The sequence below is a fragment of the Melopsittacus undulatus genome, chromosome 7 (genome assembly GCF_012275295.1).
Source record: "Melopsittacus undulatus isolate bMelUnd1 chromosome 7, bMelUnd1.mat.Z, whole genome shotgun sequence".
NCBI classification, from domain to species: domain Eukaryota; kingdom Metazoa; phylum Chordata; class Aves; order Psittaciformes; family Psittaculidae; genus Melopsittacus; species Melopsittacus undulatus.
The window spans coordinates 24,331,223-24,355,678 of NC_047533.1; the positions used below are offsets into that span (position 1 = coordinate 24,331,223).

At 39.0% G+C, this 24,456-nt stretch overlaps 1 protein-coding gene across 2 annotated transcripts in view; it reads right to left on the reverse strand.

The window, feature by feature from the left end:
* Positions 1 to 5,320: 5,320 nt before the first annotated feature.
* The window catches only part of PDS5A (PDS5 cohesin associated factor A), a 77,471-nt gene continuing 58,335 nt past the window's right edge, over positions 5,321 to 24,456 (reverse strand). Inside the window, exons 23-34 of one of the 2 annotated variants that reach the window (XM_034064564.1) lie at positions 24,214 to 24,350; positions 23,471 to 23,594; positions 23,000 to 23,204; positions 22,372 to 22,486; positions 19,229 to 19,361; positions 18,478 to 18,597; positions 17,582 to 17,644; positions 12,229 to 12,374; positions 10,920 to 11,025; positions 8,340 to 8,692; positions 7,112 to 7,262; positions 5,321 to 6,536 (exon numbers count right to left, since the gene is read on the reverse strand). In XM_034064564.1, coding sequence (XP_033920455.1) covers positions 6,501 to 6,536; positions 7,112 to 7,262; positions 8,340 to 8,692; positions 10,920 to 11,025; positions 12,229 to 12,374; positions 17,582 to 17,644; positions 18,478 to 18,597; positions 19,229 to 19,361; positions 22,372 to 22,486; positions 23,000 to 23,204; positions 23,471 to 23,594; positions 24,214 to 24,350 — 1,689 coding nt within the window. In that variant the 3' untranslated portion in view covers positions 5,321 to 6,500. The remainder of the gene's footprint in view (positions 6,537 to 7,111; positions 7,263 to 8,339; positions 8,693 to 10,919; positions 11,026 to 12,228; positions 12,375 to 17,581; positions 17,645 to 18,477; positions 18,598 to 19,228; positions 19,362 to 22,371; positions 22,487 to 22,999; positions 23,205 to 23,470; positions 23,595 to 24,213; positions 24,351 to 24,456) is intronic. The other variant, XM_034064563.1, reaches the window with a different exon arrangement.

The following is a 24,456-nucleotide window of genomic DNA, read 5'->3' on the forward strand; positions in this document are numbered from 1 at the left end:
GACCACGATGGCAAGGCTCTTACTAGATTTAATGGGCTTGCACCTCCACGCTGTACCTCCTGCAGCGCTGCTCTTGCTGCTCCACAGCAGTCCCACCATCACAGCTCTGCTGCTCCGAAAGCCTCCGCTGCACACACAACTGCCCAGGCACTGAGGAAGCTGCTGTCAGCCTCAGCTGCAACAGAATAAATGCATTGGTTTAAATACTGGTTTTGCAGCAGTTCAGTGCTCCCTTCATTATCCTGCTTAGGAGGATTTCAGTAACAGCTGCTGTGTCAATGCTTCAGCAGGGCAGGAGCCTGAAGGTTTCAGGAGATTATACAAGACAGCCCTTGTGTTATTCCCACACGCCGGCCTCACTGGATCTGGGCTCCACTCTGAGGTGTTGAACTTGGGGTTATGAACCACTGGCCTGGCAAAAAAACCCTGAATGAGCAGGAAGAGAGAATCAGAAGGTGAAGCTCTTACATACTCTGTATGTAAGACTGAGCTCAAGTAGCGCATGATGGAAACAATCAATCATCATCATTTTAGAGGACTCCACAATAACTTACCCAGGCTGCAGCTTGCTCTCTCCTCTCCTGGAGCACTCGGTGTGGAAGCAGCCACAGAGGGATCACATGAATTACTTGGGGAGGTACAACCTCTCCTCCTTTCACAGGAAAGTGAAGAAAAGCTTATCTGGGTGCAGCGGGGAGCTATGTCCATGCAGGGCACCCCACATGTGCTCTGGAGACAGTATGTAAACCCCCCAAGAGTGATGGTTCAGACCTCTGCCACTTAGCGTAAGCCCACCCCATTTCTGGTCTTGGGGTAGCACTGAGATGAATGATGCAGAGGTACCTCAATACATAGCACAGCAAATGGTATTTTGAGTCTTCACAAAATGCTCTGTGTCCCAGCTTTCCTCAGGGTAGGGTCCCAAGCTGTGTATGTGCCTTGCTGCCCAGACAGCTGCTGCTGGTGCAGCTATGGCATGCCAAGGTAAGAAACCAGAGTATCACCAATGAAGTTTCTGGAGCATGCAGTGATAGCCCACCTGCTTTATGGCAATTGGACCAAACACCAAAGCAACTCAGCCACCATCACCTGCCATCTCTTGCATCAGGCTTTGGCACATCAGGGTCAACACACATTAATCTCTGCTTCCAGGGCAGTGAGAGGAGATTTAAATGCCTGAACTTATGAAGCAGAACATGTATTTCTTGTTCTGGAGCACACCCGCCTCATGGCGTTGTGAGCACACATCTGAGCTCTTGTGGCTGTTGAAATCACAGCCTTGTCATGGGAGGAGGATGCTCAGTGTACCTGAGGTTATTTGGTTACACTTCTGGCCTCAGCTGATGTGCTGCTGAGCTACACTGCTGCCAGTGCGTGTTTGAAAGTCAGCTTGGATAACCTCTGGGCTCCCACCGAGCAGCAGACCTGTCTCCTGATGGTTGGGCCTCCTCATCAGGTAACACAGGACTTGCCTGTGTTCATCTTCCACATTGCCTATCATGTCTCAGCTCTGCTGACCTTGGATCTAGCTGTGCAGCTGGTGATGTTCAAAGTTGAACAGCACCTTAGAATCATAGAATCATTCCCTGCCAAAGCTGAAGGAGTCACCATGAGCCCTGACTCTTCCTCCTCCTGGCTCACACACCCAGCCATGGCACAGATCCATGATCACAGTTTGTCATGTCTTTTGCTGGCAGAAACAGAGAAGATGCTCTGCTGCAAGTCAGAAAGGTCTTTCCATCAGGTCAGGTGGAGGATGGCAATGGCACGGTGACTGCATGCTGCCTGTTGTGATGATGATTCCAGTAACTCTTCATGTGCAGTTTGGAAAGTGACACCAAGGCCCCCGGGAATGTGCTCACATCGTCATTAAGCTGAGTCCAGGTACAACACTGTTCCTACCAATTACTGCAGTACGTGTGGCTGCTGCTGCGGCTTTTGTAGCTGGGTGAGGGGCAGGTTTATCTGAACCAACCTTTTGCTGTGGTCCCACTCATGTCTTTACAAACAGCTGCAAATTCCAAACACTTGCTCATTTCCTTTCAGACCGCAGGAAATAAAGCTGGAAACTTGCCTTGAGTGAGAGATGTTCCAGCTTTGAACTTAAGGTATTGTGGTGAGTCAGATTTGTGACAGCAGACATCCTGTGGGTCATCACAGTGAGCTGGTGCTAAGGAATCTCCAATGGGAGCCACAGGACTGGGCCACCTTCAGCTGGAAACAGATCACAGAGGGTGAGCTCGAAGAGGGAAACTGGGTCGCTCACCCTCTTCTCTCTCTCACACGTGGCAGAACTAAAGGAGTGAGACAGTTTGGATGCTCTCCTGACCCAGGCTGTGCGGCAGGGAACAGACAGGCCCCTGCTTCTGCAGCAGGACTTCCATGTTCTGCTCCTGAAGAAGTTTGATTGCATTTGCTGCCTTCCAGGAACCAAAACAAATGGATCCAGGGAATGTTGTGCCTAAAAACCTCTTTCAGGAATGGAAGCTGCTGTTGAACTTTAGCAGGAGTATTATATTTTACTATTTGAGCTTCCCTCCGACCATCTGAGTACTTGGGATACCCATTGGCAGGATGACTTCCTCATCAGGAAGCTAAGCAGGGGAAGGCTTCAAGGGACATTTAAAGTGTTGCTGTACAGAACGACTGTGCCAATTCCTGTTTAACACCTTGCTATTCCCTATACAAACCTGGTTCCTGCACAAAGTGCAATTCCTTGTACTGAGACCAGCTACTTTATGACTAATGCTCAGTTATCACTGTGCACACCTGCAGCCTGGCTGGCAAGCTAACTTCACAGTCCAGCTTCTGCAGTTTGGGCTATTTCCCCAAGCACTGATTTGGGACTTGATTTCCCTGCACAAGCCAACCTCTTACTGCTAATATATGTAACAATGGAGCACAAATGCAAGCCAGCTAGGATCCACGTGGATGATTTCTTAAAGAATTGCATTTCCTGTGTATTGTAAATGTTTGGTGATCCCAAATCTTTTTCCATCTTTAGAGGAGACAGTTCAGTTGTGACAGCCCCACTGATTAACTTGAAACTCAGGCCTTGGTCTGATGCCAAACTTGGTCCAAGTACCTAACTGTATCTGATGGCTGGAAGTACATTTTAGATAAGGGTTTGTTGTTTATCAGTTATAAAGCTTAGGGGCTTCTCAGCATGTGCAGAAAAGATCTGTAATGTGTATTATTTTTTCTGTTTAAGATTGCTCTAGAAAACATTACTTTGTCTAAAACAACCAATCACATTGAATTTCGTGGAGTGCTTGAGGTTTAATTTGGTGTATTACAAAGTACACTCCCAGAGCAGCCTTCCTCTCTCACTGTTACGAAAAGTGAGCAGTCCAGGCATCAGAGGACACAAAGAAACGGAAATAAATGTATGTCTGCTAAGAAACAAAGCCACACTTCTATGAAGATGGGAACTTAAAGATGATGAGAACTCAGATCTATGTAACTGAATGAGAAACCTCAGCACCTTTAAATCCTACACTGGATAAAAGCCATAAAGACTGGGTTTTATGTGCTTCCCTTTATTCTTTATCACACATTAACAACTGAAAAACTCTGAGCATCATTTTTCTTATTACAGCGAGATAATCCCCATTCTTATGTAAAATCTTGAAGTACAAACCCCCCCCACATCTTTCTCTGGAATAATTTGCCTTCAATTCCACAGTTTTATACTGATTACTCTGTAACAGATTATAGTTTCAAAGCATCAGAATTGCTAGCAGCATGTAAATTACACATCTATAAAAACTATGCCTGTATTCCCCATATCTGATAGAGGCTGATGGTTCCAATAACCTGCTATTGCAAGTGAGACTGCTGTAAGGACCCCTGGCCTTAAGGGACACTGCTTACAGAAAGATGGCCATTGCTGAGGCAACTGAACTGTGCCGTGGTGTGTGCCCTTCTCAGGGCTTCCAAGAGGGAGCAGTGGGGGCCTTTTCTGGGGCACGTTCTGACAAGAAACCAGCAGCCCACCAGCAGCAGACCCTTCCTGTACTTTGCATGCTGCATTTTGTTCAGCCAATTCTGCCCAGCCTAATTTGCTGCATGAATGTACTGATTTCCTTTAACTGTACTAATAATCAACCTTTAATTATACTGATAATCAACATAAGGGAATAACACAAATGTCTCCTTATTAAGAAAAAAACAAAAAAACCTCCCAAACCAAACTCAAACAAACCTCCAAAAATACTTCCCCCCAAAAAAACCCACAAACAAAACCACAAAACAGCAGAGAAAACCTGCGTAACTGTGGAAAAGCAACTGCCTGCCCTGAGCATGGCACTGAACCTCTAGAACACCGTCTAACCTCAACTATTCTATGATGATTCCTTGAGTTACTTAACATTTGAGCTGATTAAAAACTGACCAAAAAAGGGGACACCCTCCCCACAAACCAAAATCCAAACCCCAGCAACTCCCCACTTCACAAAAATCAGAGCTTTTGGAAAGAATTCTGCATATCTGCAACATGTGTCAAGTCCCGGTTTCAAATCATTGTTCGAGGCACACCAGTAGCTACCAGAGCTCATTTCTAAAAAGAGTTTCTTTTTTACATAGCAGCTAAAAACATCTAACAAAAACACTTTAAAGCCGAGTTTAAACCAAAATACTGTAAGTTTGCATGAGGGAAGTATGTGACCAGAGCACTAAAAAGAAAACTGCGCTATGATCACTAAATCCATCTCGTGAAATTATTTCAGTTTGGGGAATCAAAGCCCTGACAAATATGTTATTAAATGCTTTTAAAATATCCCAGTCTCCCCTCTGTCAAAGGCATTTCAGATCCTTCAAGTAAAAACAATGCAGGCTGCTTTTGAGAATGCTGCATGTGCTGCCTTATGAAAAGTGTCTGATTTTCTCTGTTACTGAGGAAAAATAACTGTAACACCAGTTGAAAACTCATTTAAGAGAGACTTAAGTCACTGGTTAAGCACAGAACCACACCCTACCTGTTTTAGAAGAGCAGGTAATCCTAACTAATGTCAACAGTATCCAGGTCTTCCACAATGAATCAAGGGTTTTCAAACCAATATGCAGAGAAAAAATGTGGAACTGAGGCAGGGGAAGCCAAATGAACTGCTCACTGTCACTATGCAGACCAGCCCCCTTCTGCCCATAAAACTTTACAAGGTAAACCACTGTAACTTCACCTAAACCCCCTTTTAAACTAGTAACCATCTGCATTACATCTCTGCTCAATTCAGTATTCCTAGGAACATCCAAGACCATGCACAGATACAGCAAGTAGTTTTCTGCGAAAGAAAATAATAAAAAAGGAAATTAAAAGACTGCCACATGACACCTAGAAGCATTTATTTTATGCAACAAACTTAAATATGATCATGTGTACATAAAAGTGTACACTGTATCTATGCTGAACAATGCCAGGAAACATAATATTGATGCAACAATCTTCTAAAATAAACATTAAAAAATGAGCCTGGACAGGAAGACAAAATGCAAAACAGACTTACTTCCAATCAGCACAATGCTTAAAATTGAGAGCAATCCTAAACATTTCCAACTTTCCTTACAAAGCTGCCAAAGTCCAACGATTTTTAAAAATTGATTTTTTTTTGTTTTCTTTACATCAATAATAAAAATCTGGTGACAAACATTATAAAATCAAATGCTGGACTGCCTTTACTCCTTTAAAATTTAGAATAATCCAACAGAACCGTAGGAGTAAAAACACTTAAAAGTGATATATGTTTTTATAAAACAAACATCAATATGTACATTTATTGCAAATTATATTAAACTAAAATGGAGGGAAATTAAAAAATGAAATGTCTACTTGCGAATTAATAATAATTTTAAGTGATTACTTTCCCACTCTGATAAAAATCAGAAAGCAACATTTATAAAATTGCCACCACATGACTTTTCATAGCAGGGAACTGAAATCTGTACATCCTATTTTTGCAGAAAAGTAGGCAGGCAGAAAGAATTATACATAAAACAGTCTCCAAAAGTAAAGCAAAAAAACTTTTTTGTGTGATTTTCTTTTTTCCTCTAGTCTTGTTTCAAATCCACTCAGTAGACTTCTACTTTTGCTGTGTGTGACACATGGGAATACCTGGCTCTAGAATCACGAATTTTCAACGTCAGTGTAAGGACCTCCTCTGACTTCCTTTAAAAAAAAAATGCAGCATGAAAATTAATGGTGTAAATACACTTTTTAACTCCAGAATGCAGGAACTGGAACCAAGTGTTAAGCAATTTGCTTAATTATTGACTTTTCATAAAAAAAGTCTCTGGGGAAATAAGTACAGATGCTTTTAGCCTCTTTCTCAAGAGTTTCTGCTTTACATTTCCATTGAGAAGGATTAATTTCATGTGAAAGGGAAGCATAGTTTTCCTTCTGGTTTCAGAGCTGAAAGCTGTGTGTTTTGAAGTAATTTCAGTTCCTGTACAGGAAATTTATGAATCCTAGTTTTTGCAGAAGCTTGGAGCATGCCTTTATTTGGCCTTCATTTCCTCCCTTTTCGAGCAAGTTTTCTTTTTACCTTTTTTGGGGAGAAAAGAAAATGAAAGTTAATTTTAAGGACATGGAAATTACAATTCTGCATCAAAATCCTACCTATATTGTTTACATTTTAGCTTTTACACTCTTTATAACACGACTTATTCCAACTCCATCTTTCACCTCCTCAGCAATTACAGTTATTTGAACAGAACTTCACTTCCTTATTTTATAGCACAACTTCCTGGAAAACTTGAAAATATGCAAGTTGAGTAATAATTATTCCATAACCGAGTCATGTTTTTTCAGCATAAACAGAAACATAACTTAGCCATAGCTTTCACTGGAATCAGAGAATAAGAATGATAACCTGTTATAATTAGCTGTATTTAATTACCCAGGTTTGTAAAAAAAGCCTTTCTTAAGAACAGGCATTACTTCAGATGTTTTTCAAATATTTACAGTAAGTTGTACATCTACTTAAAAGCAATAATAAAATCTATCAGACACTATTTTCACATACATTTTCCTAGTAGACAGACAGATTTGTTTTGATACCTTACTGTATAAGCTACAATAAAAAACACAGAATTGTCCTATATAAGATGCCTGCTACACCTTAAGGAAGCCTCCCTCTGCTATCTCTGTATCCTCAGTATCTTCCTGGCTGCTCCCACAGGTCTTAAAAAGATCCATTGCATTTTGGGAACATTCTGGACTCGAGTCTATCTCCAACAGTGAATGTCCATCACTTCCAAGCACCTGGCTTCTGAAAAACGTTAACAATGTTTTGGTATTTTTTCCAAGAACACTGAGGTATTACACATTTAAAGAAGTTCTCCGATACAGATGGCTTATTATAGGCTATGGACAGTGCAGTTTGATACGAAGACTTAACAAACCTGACGTATAAAACAAGCATTGCAAGGGAGTAGACAGATCCTACTCTCTTGAATGACTGAACAATTTGCTAGTGTATAAACCTTGCTGTGAGAAGAAAAGGTAATTCTTTTTGATTGAGTTTCTCTGCAAGATTCTCTTTCATTTCAAGATCTCTAGACAGAAAACACTCAAATGATTCTTTCTTCCTTTAGATTAATTTGTGATTTCTTCCAGCATACTGGTTTGCTGAACTCTTACTGCATCACAGCTTTGGACAATTTTGCATTAACATTGTAATTGTATCAGTTAAACAAATTTCTCAGGGTTTATGTGCATTTGTTGTTTGTTTCTATTGGAAATCAAATCAACACACTTAGACACTGAAGTACAGAAAAACAAATTATCATCCAAGAGCTGTTTTGTAATTTATACAGTACCAAACTCTGCTTTCTATTTATTTAAAATATATATATGGCAATAGTGTTAATATTAAACAAGCACAGACCCAAAATATCATAGAAGAATTAGTCAGAATCGCAATTTGTTGTGTTTACTGAAGACAGTTTTCAAGCCTTTTTTTGTCAATGAACTGAAGCAGAGCAGAGCACCTAAATTCCTGTGTACCCGACATTAATGAATGCACTGAAATACCCTCAATTCTTAGTCCTTTTACAAAGCAAGACTAGTATGAGGAACCATGATGCAAGAAACAATAAAGTAAAATTTGGTGAAAACAGGTTATTTTACCCTGTCCTGACCAAACAAACTCAGTTTTTCCAGTTCTAGTTGCCTGGTACTTTAAAAACCAGAACACAACATTATATTGCACCACAGTGTTCATAAAATCATGTTTTAATTGTGCCCTTTAGCTATGCTGGATCTGTTATAATTGGACATTCAAGGTCTATCTTGGGACAAGAAAAGCCCACCCCACCCATGTGTTTCATTATTTGTTTATTTTTACCTTTGTAGATCAATTTGTCTCTGTGCTGCTGCTGGCTTTTTTGCTGTGTCCTGCTGTTTTGGTGCTTTGGCATTACCTGCCTCTAAACTCCCTGGACTTTCTTGACTGCCTGCTGCCCTTTTTCTTCCCCGGACAGGTGGTTTGTTTGTTTCCTCATTTTTTGCAGTGGTGCCCTGAGGTTCAGGTTTGGGTGGACGCCCTCTCCTGGTTTTTGCTGCGAGTGATGGTCCTGTTTCATCTACATTTTTTTCTTCTGCTTTTTGATGAATATTTTCAGTTCCAGATGCTGTTGCTGTTCTTTTTTTCCCACGTTCAGTGCTGTTTCCTTGTGTAGCCTGATCAGAATTAATCTCCTATAAAATAAAAACCATGAATGTGAAGAAAAAAGATTCCCAAAGGTGAACTGCAATTGTTACCTCCCCTCCAACAGAACCACAGATTTATAAAACAGTAAGCATTCTTATAAAAAACATATCACATCATCTTAGGCCTACTTTTACTAAATGGGATTTCAGGCATTAACCTTGCAAAAAAGGTTTTCTCCACTGTTCTCCACTGTTAATACCTGTTCCCAATGTATCTTTTAGCTGCTTGAAAGTGAGATTACAGCAAGATTAATAACCTCAGATCCTCCCATGAAGGTACTTCTGGACAAGTTCCTTTTACTGATTATCCTCTTTGCCAACTGACAGGAGAGAACTGAGGAGCAAGAGTAATGATGCTTGTACAGCAAATAATATTGACTTCAATACATGCAAAGTTTGAGACCAACCTTCAGTAAAATGCGGATTAATGCAGATTATTAAAGCCCTAAATGCTAGTAAAAGGAAAAAAAAACCTCAAGGCCTGCAAATAACAAAGGGAGCAAGACCTAGTCTCAAGCTTGCTGTCTTTGCCATTTCTTTGTCATGTCTGTATAGGTATGGCCTATATGCATGTTTTCCTCAATATACTGAACAAAGTAATGGAAGTGATAAAATTTCATGATGCAGTGTCTGAATATGTGAAACAGAAAGGGTGGTGGCAATGTAGGTCTCCACACAGGAAAGTATTCATAGGGAAACAAAAAGGAAGCCACCGGCTGCTAGACCTTCATTTGAACATTGGCTTCCAGAACAGTTAGGAGGAGGGGCACAGAAAAGGGCACTGAAGAAATACGTCTGGAATGATTCTGCAGTTTCAAACAAACCAGCTGAGGCCACTCACTAATGTAAGTGCTGCATGTGAACCAAGGACCTTCTGTGTTAAATATTCCACCATTATTTCTTAAATGCTTAAATAAGTCAGGTAGTATCTATTCTTTATTAGTGTTCCAGCAGCTTCATAGCAGACGTTTACAACTGTTATTCCTAAGAACTTTACAGACAACCACTCTTTGATAATTTCAACCAAAGACATGTTTCAAGAAGGCAGAAAGCATTTTTGAAGATTGTTTTCATAAAGGCTTTACCTAACTTCTCTAACTTTTCAGAAGAACTCTATTTTGGGGAAAGAAGAACCATAAAGGGAACCATATGTTGAAATCTGAGAAAAACTTTCTAGTCATTGGCTCAGAGGTGTGAGCATCATGTGGATGTTGTTTTAAAAAATTAATAAAACCCCTAACTTTACTATGTGATGATACAAATCCAAAACAGTTGCTCATTACTCAGATCTCATCTAATCAAAACAAGACTGAGTAGGAATATGACTTAAAGTGCATGCAGCATGAACCATCTATGCATCCCTACATTGTTACAAAAAGTCTATTTTGATTTTAGACTCACAGAACCATCTAGGTTGGAAGTGACCTCTGGATATCTTCTGGTTAAGCCTTCTTGTTGAAAGCAGGGTTATCGAGAGCCCTTGACAAGCCAAGCCATGAACAGCAACATGCCACCACTTTTCTGGGCAACCTATTCCAGCGATTAATTTTCCTCACAAGTTCCTCTGAAGTAACTTCTGCCTGTAACCTTTTGTCCTGTCACCATGCAGCCTTGAGAGGGGAGTGCTTCCATCTTCTCCATGTATCTTTCAGATACCGAAAGACTGCTAAATCCCTTCAAGGATTTTCTACTCTAGGCTGAAAAAATCCAACACTTTCAACCTTTCTTCATATAGCAACTTCTTCAAGCCTTTATCATCTTGTTAGCCCTCTGTTAAGCTCTCTCCAGTTTTTCAGTATGTGTGTTGAACTGGTGAGGACACAGTATTCTGGACACAGTATTCCAGGTGTAGCCTAGTGTATGCCAAACAGGATGGAATAAAGACATCCCTCAATCTGCTGGCTATACTCTTGCTGATGCAGCCCAGGACCCAGCTTGCCCTCACTGCTGCCAAGGCACACTGTCAACTCATGCTCTGTTGGTTGTCCCTTAAGTTCTTCTCAGCCAAGTTACACCCCAGACATGCAGAACCCAGACTGTTGTACTGCTGCCTGAATTGTACTGCTGTGCCCAGGCACAGGACTTCACATTTACCTTTGTTAAACTTCATGCAATTGTATGTTTTGTAAGTTAAAACTGCCGTGAGATGTACTAAATAGAACCCCAATGCCAAGCTTATTATACAGATACAGTTCATAAAAATACCCAGACATACCTTGTTTTTCACAGGTTCTGTCTTTGCTGGTGTGACTGAAATAATCCTCACAGGATTTTCATCATTTTCACTGACCCCAGTTTCTGATATATCTGAACTTTGTTCCCTGGTAGCGTAATTGAAGAAAAAAATAAAATACACAGAACAAAAGGCGTTTGCAATTATTTAAAAATAAAAATAATAATAAAAAATAAAAAACTAATGCAGACAGGCTAAATTAATTAAAAAAAAAAAAGATAATTGTATTTGCCCAAGTTCCCACACAGATTTTCTTTCTGAGAACCGGGAGAGGTCTAGAAGGGATTTATCACCGACACAATGCTATATAATGCTTTTTGCAGACTTAAGACCAGTGCTCTACATGAGGCTGTGCTCTTTTTCCAGATAGAAAAAGCCAATACTGGCAAAAGCAGTGAAGCAAAATAAAGACCAGCAATTCACCACCAACTTCAAGTTCATTTACGCAAACATACAATAGTTTTAAAACCAAAATAGTTTTTAAAATACAATTATTACAGCATGTATCATGCAGACTTACAGAACAAATTCTGAACTCAAGTTATACTTCACTTTGACCTTATGAAATGCAGCAAGTAGAGTTGACATTCTCTACTTTCTTTAACTCTTAGCCAGTTAACCAATTCAAAACCAAATTAATCTACCTTAAAACCTGAAAGTGTAGACTGTTTCTCCAGGTTTATGACAAATCTGAAAACACTCGATTCACGTAAAATAACACTTAGTAGAAGAAGGTCCAAATATTACAGTGATATGTTGCATCTTTCCACGGAGATCCTGGTCCTCTTCAGCAAGTTCTTTTTAATTGTTCTTAATCTTAAATATTCAGTCTACATCAAAAATGTCTGTTGTTACCAATCAGGATTAATGCTAATTTATACATTAAAAAATGATGTGTGAGCTGCAAAAATTGTATGGCTGGTGTCTTCAGTTCTGATGCAGAAATATGAGTATTTACCACCACCATTTCAGACAGTGTAGCAGTATAGCATCTCTTATCTTATGTTCTATTATATGTACTTATACCTAAAGATTGGGCTGAATTTTTTTGTCTACTAAAAATAAAAAAAACAAACAACAAAAAATAAAAAAAAAAACCAAAAAAACAACAAAAAAACACAGACGGAAATTTTGCCTACAGACAATTATTATATTTCTTAAAATTGAACAAAATAAAAGTGCTTTTCAAACACACTGGCACAAACCAAATCATCCCGTCTTAAAACATGCAAACAAAACACTGGAGAAGATGAAGTAGAGAGTTACTGAAAGAAATTTCAGACTCCTTTACCTTGACCTGTTTCCTGCAGAAGAGCTCAGCTCAGAGTTTACACTGATATTGCTTCCAGTCTCTGATCCTGTAGTCCTGATGTATGGCCTTCTTCCAGTTGCAGACAATGGTTTGTTTACTGTACCTAATACACCAGTCGGTTTTGGCTGGAAGAATATGTTTAAATATTAAGAAATAGCAACTTCAGATAGATATTGATTTTTAAAATATTTACTTGAGTATTTTAAGATGCTTTTTCTGAATTAACAGTCTCAATCCCAATGCTACCAGTTCACAGCTACAGACCTCATCTTTCATTTAAAAAACACTGTCTGTCCTACTTCTTATAACTTAACAGCACCTCATGAATTGCCTTGCTTTCTCTCATGCAGGGACAGCAGCTGGAAAAGTCTCAACAAAAGCCAGAATGTTAGGTAATAATAGTCTCAACATGGCTGAGAGCCTCTGGGTTAGGATGAAGGGGGAAGCAAATAAAGCAGACGATGTTGAGAGAATCTACTATAAACCACCCAGGCAGGATGACACCACTGATGAATTATTCTACACGGAAATACAGGATAGATATAGATTAACAGCCCTTGTCTTTATGGGTGATTTTAACTTCCCAGACATCAACTGTGACTATCATACAGTGGACTCAAACAGATCCAGGAAATTCCTGAAGCACACTGAAGGTAACTCCTTCATGCAGGTACTATGGGAGGTGACTAGGAAAGGGGCCTTCCTAGATCTGTGGCTTGTAAACAGAGAGGGACTTGTGAGCAAAGTGGTGATTGGTGGCTGTTTTAAAGAGATGACAAAGTAGCCGAGTTTCAAATTGTTGGCAATAGGAGGAAAACTGACACCAAAACTTCGATCCAAATTTGATATGGTTAGAGCAGACTTCAGGCTGCTGAAGGAGCCAGTTATCAGAGAGAACTCTGGGACGTTGCTCGACAAGGTTGGTCACCTCACAAGTAGGAGGTGATAAAGCAAAGATGTTTAATGCTTTCTTTGCCTCTGTCTTCAACACCAGTGATGGCCCCTGGAATGTCCTTTATTAGATGACCATGACTTGGGGGGGATGATTAACTTCCAGGAGACCCTGAAATTATTTGAGACTTCCTGCTTCAGCTGGATGCACATAAATATATGTGGCCCAATGGGATTCATCCCAGAGTACAAAAAAGCTGGCTGTTAGTGCAGGACCTCCCTCCATCATTTTTCAATGGTCTTGGGAAACCAGAGAGGACCCAGTTGACTGGAAGCTGACAAATGCTTTCCCAATTTTCAAGAAGGGTAAGAAGGAAGATGCTGGTAATTACAGGCTTGTCAGTCTCACTTCAGTGCCCAGTATAATTATGGAGAAGGTTATTCTGGGAGTTACTGAAAAACCCTTGAGAGACAACACAGTCACTGGTCATAACCAGCACGGGTTCATGAGGGGAAAATCCTGCTTAACCAACATAATTTCCTTTTATGATAAGGTCACCCTTCTAGGTCACCAAGGGAAGCCAGTACATGTGGTGGTTTTGGACTTTAGAAAAGCTTTTGATATTGTCTCACAGAATCCTTCTGGATAAACTGTCCAGCACACAGCTAGGTAAGTCCATTTAATATGTCAGGTGTGCAACTGGCTGAGTCATAGTAAATGGGGTTACATCAGGCCCGTGACCAGTCACCAGTGGGGTTCCCCAAGGCTCAATTTTAGGGCCAGTGCTCTTAAATGTTTTTATAAACTATCTAGACACAGGAGTTGCATGTACATTAAGTTTGCTGACAATACTAAACTAGGAGCTGTGGACTCCCTTGAGGGTAGAGAAGCCTTACAGAGAGATCTGGATAGACTAGAGAGCTGAACAATCACCAAGCATATGAAGTTTAACAAAAGCAAGTGCCTGATTGTCCACCTGGGATGGGGTACTGCTGGTTATACATACAAATGGGGGGGATGAGAGGCCGGAGAGCAGCCTTGCGGAAAGAGAGCTGGGGGTCTGTGTTGGTGGCAAGCTGAACATGAGTCAACAGTGTGCCCTGGCAGCCAGGAGGACCAACCATGTCCTGAGGTGCATCAAGGTTCCATGCACTTCCTCCATGGTTGAAGGAGGTGACTGTTCCACTGTACACTGCGCTGGTGCAGCCCCAGCTTGAGTACTGTGCGGCTTTTGGTACCTCAGTATGAGAAGGACATTAAACTATTACAGTTTGTCCAGAGGACGGCGATCAAGATGGTGAAAGGCTTGAGGGCAAAACTTATGAGAAGTAGCTGAGATCACTTGGTTTGGTCAGTGGAGAAGGCCAAGGGATGACCTCATCACAGTCTACAACTTCCTCAAGGAGGGCAGGAGTGGGGAAGTGCTGATCTCTCCCATGACCAGCAACTGAACACAAGGAAATGGACTGAAGCTGCGTCAGGGGAAGTTCAGACTGGACATTAGGAAAAGGTTCTTCACTGAGAAAGAAGGGAAGTGGTAATGCACAAAGTCTGTCAGATTTCAAGGAGCACCTGGTTAACACTCCAAAGTCATATAGCTTGGCTGTAGGTAGCCATGTGAAGAGCAGGACTAGATGACCCTTATGAGTCCCTTACAATTCGAGATATTCTGTGATTCTAACACCTTGTATTTGCAAAGCAAAGCACCTCAGGGAAATGCTTTGCAAAAGGTAATACAGAATTAGGTTCACTACAACAGTAAGAAGTTTGTATACTTTTACTATACAGAAAGCTAGCATAAAAATATTTAACACTATCTACTCCTGGGTTCTCTGATACAGCAACTGTATTCTAGATCTTGATGTGGCTGGTGTCTGTTGACCAATCAACCTGGACAGGCTGACTTGGCAGCCTGATTCTGCCTCTGGAGAGTAGTCAAGAAAGTTTTCATAACTGGTATGTCACATTCTTCATGTAACTTTGCATTTCCTCAGAGACCAAGTTAATATATTAAGACATTCCCACAAGAAAATATAATTCCCATGTGTGGAAGTTATGAGGGAGCAGGCAGGAGAGAGATGCCACAGATGATAGGAAACATTTGACTAGTAAAAAGAAAAAGCTATGATCTCTGCAGAAACAGCCTGTTACTGAGCACATGTTCAGTAGCTGCTTCATGCTAGTGCTAATACTGCACAACATCTACTTAAACATATTATTCTTGTACTGTATTTGTTCTAGTTACTGAGTAACTCAATTTACTGAATGTCCAAAGAAGGGCAAGGAAACTAGTGAAGGATCTGGAGCACAAGTCTTACCAGGAGAGGCTGAGGGAACTGCGGTTGTTTAAATTGGAGAAAAGGAGGCTCGGGGGGGGAGACCTTATCACTGTCTAAAAGGAAGTTGTAGTGATGTGGGTGTCAGTCTCTTCTCCCATGTAACAGGACAAGAGGAAATGGCCTCAAGTTGTTGAGAGGAGGTTTAGTTTGGATACTAGAAATAATTTCTTCACCAGAAGGGGTGAAACAGGCTGCTCAGGGAAGTGGTAGAGTCACTGTCCCTGGAGATATTTAAAAGACCTATAGACATGGTGCACAGGGACATAGTTTAGTGGTGGACTTGACAGTACCACATTAACCGTTGGACTTGATCTTAAGGGTCTTTTCCAACCTAAATGATACTATGGTTTTATGAGTACTTTATAAAAAGTATGAAGCATTCTGCACAGCTAATAGCAGGGAGAAAAAATGTTTGAGAGGAAGTGCTTCTGCACAACCAGGTTGCAAATTTCTGGCACCTACTGCCATAAGAGGTTCTGAAGGCAGAGCATCCGGAGGTTTAAAATCAGAGCAGATAATTTTGGTAACAAGTCCATAAGCAAATCTCAAAGCCAACAGGCACAGATGCAGGGGCTAGCATCCCATCATGAAAATTATGAATGCTGAGTGAGAAGGAAAATGTATTGCAGAAAGTGAACAGACTTGCACCCCCTCCCTAATCACATTGTATTGACCCCTCTGGAAAAACAATGCCAGGCCAAAAAGGACCACTGGTCTCAGTCAGTGGGTATCCTTACACATCTTCATTTTCTGTAATGGAAGTATGCAGAAAAAGAAGTACATACTTCTGTATTTTATTAGGCATTAAATAAATGTTTGTTTTCCCAGAAAATAGAATAGCTTTAGTCTACATTGCTGAATGCCTTATCAAAAGAGAAATGTGGTATAAGTTTACACAGCCAACTAAACCTGCTTCAGATGCGTAGTTCATTACATGTGAACATTGCCAAAGGCGAAACAATTACAGCAGTAGATATATACATTCTTCTGAAGATATTTAAAGCACCAGTCTGGTAGCAGCTGCTGCTAAGGAAGGTTATTTTCTGCTTGCCTCCTCTCTTCCTACTTGTAACTCCAACCCAGCTGAGTACCGTACAGGCTCGTGTCATAGGGTGAACACGAAGCAAGGAGAGGCAGGATTCTGACACTGAGCAAACCTCACCAGCAAACCTCACCCACAAGAACTGCTCTGATAGCAGAAACCTTTTATGTAAATGAAAAATCAGCATGAGAAGCAATTTCAAATGATACGGCTATGTACAGTGATCATTTGTCTCTACTCTTACAATGAACAATTACCACTAAGTTTTGTTCTAACTGAAGACTTCAGGAACCAATGCAGTAACAGTTCATGGAATACAGAACATGATAACTAATAAATGCACATGAAATTTATATTAAAACCATAATTTATACTGTTCTAAGGATTCTTACACTTTACATGTTAGCCAGCATTTCACTAAGCTCAAGAAAAAACAAAAGAGGTAATTTTTTGAGCTAGACTAAAAAAGATGCTGACATAATTTAACCAGAAGATAGGAAAGGAAAACCTAGAGTTTCAGAATCCCAAGAAGGGGCAGCTCCTGGTAGAAGGTATAAAAACAGGTTCTGGTTTTTGGTTTGGTTTTTTTTTTCCACCTGTTATTCCCCCCGCCAAGACTTTGTATTTTCTCTCCCCTGCAAAACTTATCAGCCAAATTATGCCTGAAATAAAATATGACATTCAAAAAGGTGTAGACATTTGCAGCTGATATTAACAGCATTAACTGCTGTATTAAAAATACTGAGATTGAAAAATTAAGACCTCCTATGCTAGTGGTGTTACAATTCAGTATCTGCATCATAGCTCTATGCCATGCTCATCTGAATAATGGAAAAACCTAGTTATGTAAAAAACACAGTTAATAAAGAATCTATGCCTCAGTGCACAGGCAGCAATCCTGGTGTCTACTCACCAGGCATAATGGTAAAGGTGCTAAATATGCCATTAATGAATTATAAATTATTGTACACAAATCCTTAACACCATTTTTAAACTACAGCAGTCCGTAATAAATCCCAATAAATATTCAAAGAATTGTAACATGTCAAAATGCAGTACCTTTCCTGTCAAAAGAAGAACTCTTGTCTCTTCGGAAATGTAATTCCTGTCATTGCAAAAATCCTGTATAGAAAATAAAATAAAAATCAGCACGTGTTTTGATCTCTCAATCTTGCTGTTGCTTTTTCATATATACATGACTGACTTCTCAAACTAGATGCTACTATCAAGTGCTACAGGTATTTCACACCATTCAACGTGCTGCAAATGAATCAATCTGCTAAAGATAGGTCAAAACTGTATTTTGGAGGAGATCTGTAGCAAGCATTACTGAATGTCAGTATGTCGTACCTGAAGCTGGGATTCACATTTTTCATTCTAAACTTTTTTTTTTTAACCAAACTCCAGAAAGGCTGTTAACAAGCAGTCTGAGACACTGACAAATGTGAATTATATTCTTCAATACAGCCAACACATCAAGTCTGAGACAGGGAATTACTTTGGTTCCACTTACACTTTTTAGAAGTATGCCTTTTAAAGCACATACTGACACACGCTGACAGTCAAACTGTACTCACCCAGACTATTACTAGGTAACAAAATGACCAAATTGTACAGCAAGCAAAACAGCCAAACAGCTACTGACAGATATAAACATACCACTGGTAAGACAAAAACATTCCCTTTTTCTTTTTTGTCTGCTTTGCATTTCAATTCAGATATATAGTCAGCTTACACATACATTCTCATAGCTCTCACCTGGCTACAAACATTTCTGGCACATGTTCATAATAAAAAGACACTATAGCATACAACTGATCTTCAAAAAAATTAATTGCTGAAGATAAAATATATGCATTTCCCCACTCACGATGTTAAGTTATGGAGATAACCAGCTTTCAAACATAAAAATGAAAAGTCTTTCCCCTCGTTACTTTGGACATTAACAAATTTACCTTCTCAGGTTGCGTAAAAAATTTGGTTGGCAATACAGGGTCCTTTGGTGAATCTGCATTGCACAAAGCACTTTTGCTGTTGATGACACATAGTGCTACATCACACACTGTATAAAGTTTCTGAAGAAAACAAAAAAGACAAGCATGCTTTAGGAATTACTGTTTTAAAGGGTACAGAAAAAAAATTTAATTTATGTGTTGAAATAACCACTACAAAGGATATATTTTGTAATTACATCATTAACCGTACTGTTGGCTTTTCAACCACATACAGAAGACCCTGTTTTTCATACGACTTTACTTTTAAAAAACTAGTAATAATTTAGATGCCTATGCTGTAAAATAGAATCGCTTGCTCAATCAAATCACCATAAATGGTTTCTAATCTCTGCTAGAAACTAAGAGGTTTAACAGTAGTCATATAATGCAGCATTCCTCCCCCAAACCGCAAAAGACATTTATGTTGGGAAACTAGGCAGTAGGAGTTAAAATAAGGCAGGCAGGCAGAAACAGTAATATTTAACAGATTTTGTTTATTAACTTCATTAGGTATTGTGTGCTGGACAAGGTCAGCAAGGTTCTGAAAGAATAAAATTGGCAACATACAGACAATGCTTGCAATTAACACTCTCTCTAAAAGATCATAAAAATGTCTGAACTAGTGCTTTCAGATTTCCTGCAAATCCTGTTCATCAAGTGTTGGGTGATGGGCTGAGGGTTTCACAACACTTATCTGAATTGCTTTTCTTACTTCATTTGCCTTTGGCTCATCAGGAGACTGAGCATCTCGGGTAAGCTTGATGCTTTCTGCCATCTTTTTCATGAAGGCATGGCTATTGTTCTCATTCTTTGTCATTAAAACTTCAAGCATAAACCACAGGCACCTAAAAAGCCATAAAACCATAAGCGATTACATTCCAGCTTTTATACTGTAGCTCCCCAATATATCAATGTCTTAAAAATTTTTGTCAGCTTTACTAGCTTTTCTTAAGAAGCCACAATCAATTTGAAGATATAAACAGGTAACATCATCTGAACGTGTAAACAGAATCTAGACTTTAAACACAGAGTCTTAATTATTCTTTTCAGAATAAATCTGCCAAATTAGTGTGCTTCATACTGTATCTATAGACGCTGCCCAACCAAACAAGGTTTACTCTCTTCCAAATAAGAACAGAAGCAAGAATCTTGGTGCTACCATCATACAGATGAAACTCTGTAATCACTACCTTGGGGTTCCTATCAACAATGAAACATAACCATACCTAAAACAGGCTTAAATAAATCATAGTGCTGATAGACTAATGTAGTTTAAAATACAGGAATTCAAATAGGAGAGGAGATCCAAAACTGAACAGGTCAGATTTTTGCTAATGGTCCATATGGGAGGAAAAGAAATCCTTACAGATAGACGTAACGGAATTAGCTTTTCTAATTTTCTTTCTTTAAATCTAATTTATTTACTGGGAGAGCCCATTGTATTTTGACTAAAAAGTTTGCTTTAAGAATTCTTCAATTATGATATAAAGCACAACTGGTCCATCCATGCTATCATTTGCTATTTACAGCTGCACGTGGCTAGAAGGTCAACAGTCATAATATGGTAAAATTATACTTAGTTGGGAAAGACATACGGGCGGGTATGAGAAATGCAGGTTTCACCAGTAGCTAATTTAATTCTGAAGCTCTGGAAGAGAGATTATCTTGTAGAAAGAGGCTAATAAAAAACGAAAAAACAGGATGACTGAACATCAGAATTCCCTGTCCACAAAAGCCCCAATCTTCTTAACTGATACAAATTAAAGATTGTAACACAAGAGATGAAGGAACATTTCTCTCTAGATCTCAAAGAGAGTTGTGCTCTGTCAAAACATTTCAATAGTTACTTGGTGTTGAAATAAAATAAGACATCTATATTCTGACTTGCATCAAAGAGCTATAAAGGCTTTAGTAAATAAATCTCTCGGATACCTTTACATCCATCTATTCACTACTCTCAAGAACTTAAATGTGATGATTACAGTACTGATAAAATACCATACTGATCCCACTTCTACATAACCAAATATTACTAGTAAGGACAAATTTTACTCTGGTAATTCCAGTTAACATCTATCAACTTCAATAGTTTGACTTCCTCACTAAGTCAACAAATGAAATTATCAACCCCAAACAATACCTTTCCAGAACAACAGTGGAATTTCACATAGAAAAAACAGGCACCGAGAGGAACACAGTCACACGAAGGAAATTCATTCTCTGTATCTATTTCAGTATTTTTGGAATATGAATTTGGAAGAAAAAGACACTATCTCAACCTAAGAAACAACCCCAAACATACCTCTGCAGGACAATCTTAAACTTCCTAAAGATAAGTATCACAGATTATAGCTAAGAAACTTGCTAAGCATGTGTTTATGTGACTGAATTTAGGCCATGTAAAACCAAGACAAACTAGAGAGACAACTGCAAGACACACTGCCAAGTCTGCTTTTCCAAGTTTGCAAGCATCTATGTTAACACTTTAAAGTGAACACTATGAGTCTCAGAACTCTTGAAAGAAACTGTATTACATTATATGAGAAAAATGTTTTGCATTTATCTCAGGAGACTACTCAGAGAAGTATTCCTGCCAAAATTCCTGTACAGAGTATTTCTTTGTTTGGAGCAGTCCTCTCTGGCTAGTTTAGCCAGCCTGTGACAAAAATGAGGGAGGAAATCTGACAACAAAGGCTATACAAAGGGTGTCAAAAAAAGCTCTAGTGCACTACAGAAAGCACTTCTCGGATAAGTATTAACTCAAGAACTGTGAATCAGAATTTGTTCCATGTATTTTGCATAGAGCACATCCTGGAGGATGCTTTCAGATGTTGGAAGGAACAGGGGGTCCTGAGACAAAATGCAGACTTGATAATTAGGTAAAAAATCTCCACTGACTTCAGATTCTGACCAGATGTGAGACAAGTAACTCAGGAATCAAAAGTTTTTCATTTAAAAAAAAAAAATCAGGCTTGGGCCCTCACAGGTGAAGGTGCAAAAAGAATTAAGATATGAACTCACATATCTGTACCAAGAATGAACTGCTTTTCTAATGATGTATGCCGTAGTACGTGGTTATACGTGTCTTTGTAAGAGCAACACTGCTCACAGTTCCACCAAAAACAAACACAAGGAAAAAAAACCCAAAACACTGAAACCAAAGCTCTGTGTGGCTGTGTGCTTTAACAACTTTTAGAAAGTGTCAAAACTTAACTATTTTTTAAAATTCATTACAAGACACAAAAGAATACAAAAGTTATACTTAAGGTATGAAAGATTATTTGAGGCATACAACAAGGTCTCAAAGTGGAAGCAGTACAGAACATGCTTGTTTATGACAGGCTTATGTACACTAATCTGTGCATCAAGAGGCACTAAGCTGCACTGCAGGCATACAGTCCAAATGATACAGTCAGCAGCAAACTTAACATGAATTCTAGAAGATTTGTACAGGAGGAAAAAGAAAAAAAATGGTTTTCAAGTCTTGGAAAATCTCTGTATCTTATAATACCTGAACTGACATTGCTTGGCATCCCTTAAATGTGTTGGGAAATTCTACAGATATTCCTAGACACAAATACAAGAATCTAAAATCATTACTTCACTTTATGAGAAGACAACTCCACTTATTCGGTATACTATGGTGTGACCTACAGGCTACCATTTGGGCTTTCATAATATACTGCTAAGCAATTGTTGATGCCTTCTTCCCTTGGTTAAAGTATTACACACTTCCATGATTACTGTTTTGCAAAATACCATTGACGAAGTGAAGAGTACCTCTCTTCCTAATCAGTTTTCTCCAGGCACAGAAAAATTCTCATCATAACAATTCTAGAATCATTTGGCACTTACTCTTTGACATCACGAAGTTGATCAACATCCTGAGGTTTTGTGAAATCTGGATCATGTGCCAGTAAGTGAATCATATATGGTACCACATATTCAGGCAGCAAGGATAGCAATTTTTCTGCAATAACAGAAGAAAATAATCATAAATAACATCTATATTACCCCCACATGCATATCACAAGAAACACGTTTTCAAAGTACTACTTTTTCAAATGTGGAATGTAAAAATTTCAACTTGCATTTTCTTCCTACAAATTTTACTTTTAACGAATCATTAAAAACACAAGTGAGTTTTACTACTTAGAAACTACTTAATCTTACTTGAGGAACACTGTGATAAAGCCACAGATATCAAAAACCACCATTTTATTTTTTGAGCTATACAACTACCACAGTAACAACACTCTAATTTGACAAGTGTAATTCTTAGCAGTGCACAGAAAAGTATTTTATGGTTTATGCTAATGCTAAACTAAGTAAATTAAGATTTGAATGTGTCTTAACACAAAGATGAGGAAACAAATTAAATTTATTCAGTATTTCTTTACAGAAGCAATTTCCTTTAGTTTTAACTATTATTCCTTTCAGTTTACTATTTGACTGTTCTTAACAATTTTACCGATATACTAACCATTAGCCATAGGATTCTGCTTAATATATTCTCTTCGTATACTGATGTTTTTGAGCAAGCACTGTCTGGCATGTGCTCTTCTCTCCTTCACAGGGTCTTTGGCACACAAAGCAAAGATTGCCATATATTCCAGAGGGAGCAGTAATTTCACAAGTGCCTTATGCAGTTTCTGGGCAAATATCTGCCTCACTTGGTAGCACTCATCCTACAGCAAAACATAAAGAGTGCAACTATAAAAATCTTGGGTTTAAAACAGAAAACCAAACAAAAATAGAACAGGTGTTCTAGGTAGAATTATGAGGAGACTTTAAAATATCAACAGGTGCAGCACAATAAATATATTGACATTTCAAGAACTCTTAAAAGCTGTGATGAGAAATAGAAAATACTCAGTGTAGCGGCAACAGAAGCTCAGATGTAAGGACTCTGAACTCAATTAAAAGTCACTTCAATTCAAATGCAGTTACTTACATTAATGACAAGTGCACAGAGCTGGAACTGTTCTGGAGTAATTATTTCATGGTAACAGGGCTCCTGTGCAAGCTTCATTATTGCACTACCAGCAGCTAACCGCAGTCGAGACATATCTGATTTACTATACAAACATGAGAGGAAAAACAACAAAACAAAACTCCCTCAATGATTCTTAAATTACTTGCATGTCACGATTTCTTCTTTTATAAGATCAATGAGCAATTAAGGCTTTCCTTTGCTAGATTAGATCACAGTTCTGTAACTTCAGATTGAGCTAAATTAATCCAACCAAACCTGTGAAAATAAGGTGCTTGCTTTCCCCACAAAATAACTAATTCTAGTGAAATACTGAAATGAGTGAAGTATCACCGTCTAAATGAAAGCAATGCTTTTGCCACAGGTTTTATCTTTCCTTCCTTCACCCTCAGAATGAAGATGAAGTGCAAAGTTAACTCACTGCTGAAATAAAAAAGCTCCATCCAAAATCACCCAACTCCCAAGTGTGCTAAATGTCATCACTCAGTTGTTTTCAAAGACACTCCTGTGGGTTTTTTTACTCCCTAGTATGTCTTTTACTGTCAAGATATCTGCAGGGTTCCAAGTTAGATTATTAGTAAATTACAAGAAAGGAGTGTCAAGCATATTTTTGTTCTGCCATTTCACTCCTAATACTGAATAATTAATATTCTTTTAAATTCTACAGCAAAACTGATGGTAGCCTGAAAGGAACAAAATCTGACCTGATCCGCTTCTGTTCTGTCAAGTCTCCTTCACTGACGAGCATAGCTGATAATAACCGGAGTGTGGAATTTGCAGATTTTGACTGGTTGTTTTTCATACCCAATAGCCAGCGTACCAAAAGTTTAATTGCTTGCACCTATCAAACACAAACAAATCAACAGTGAACTTACTTCCTAGAGTTGGTAAGTCACTAAAACCTACTGCTGTCATACTGACATTTCCACAGAAACCTATTTTTTTGA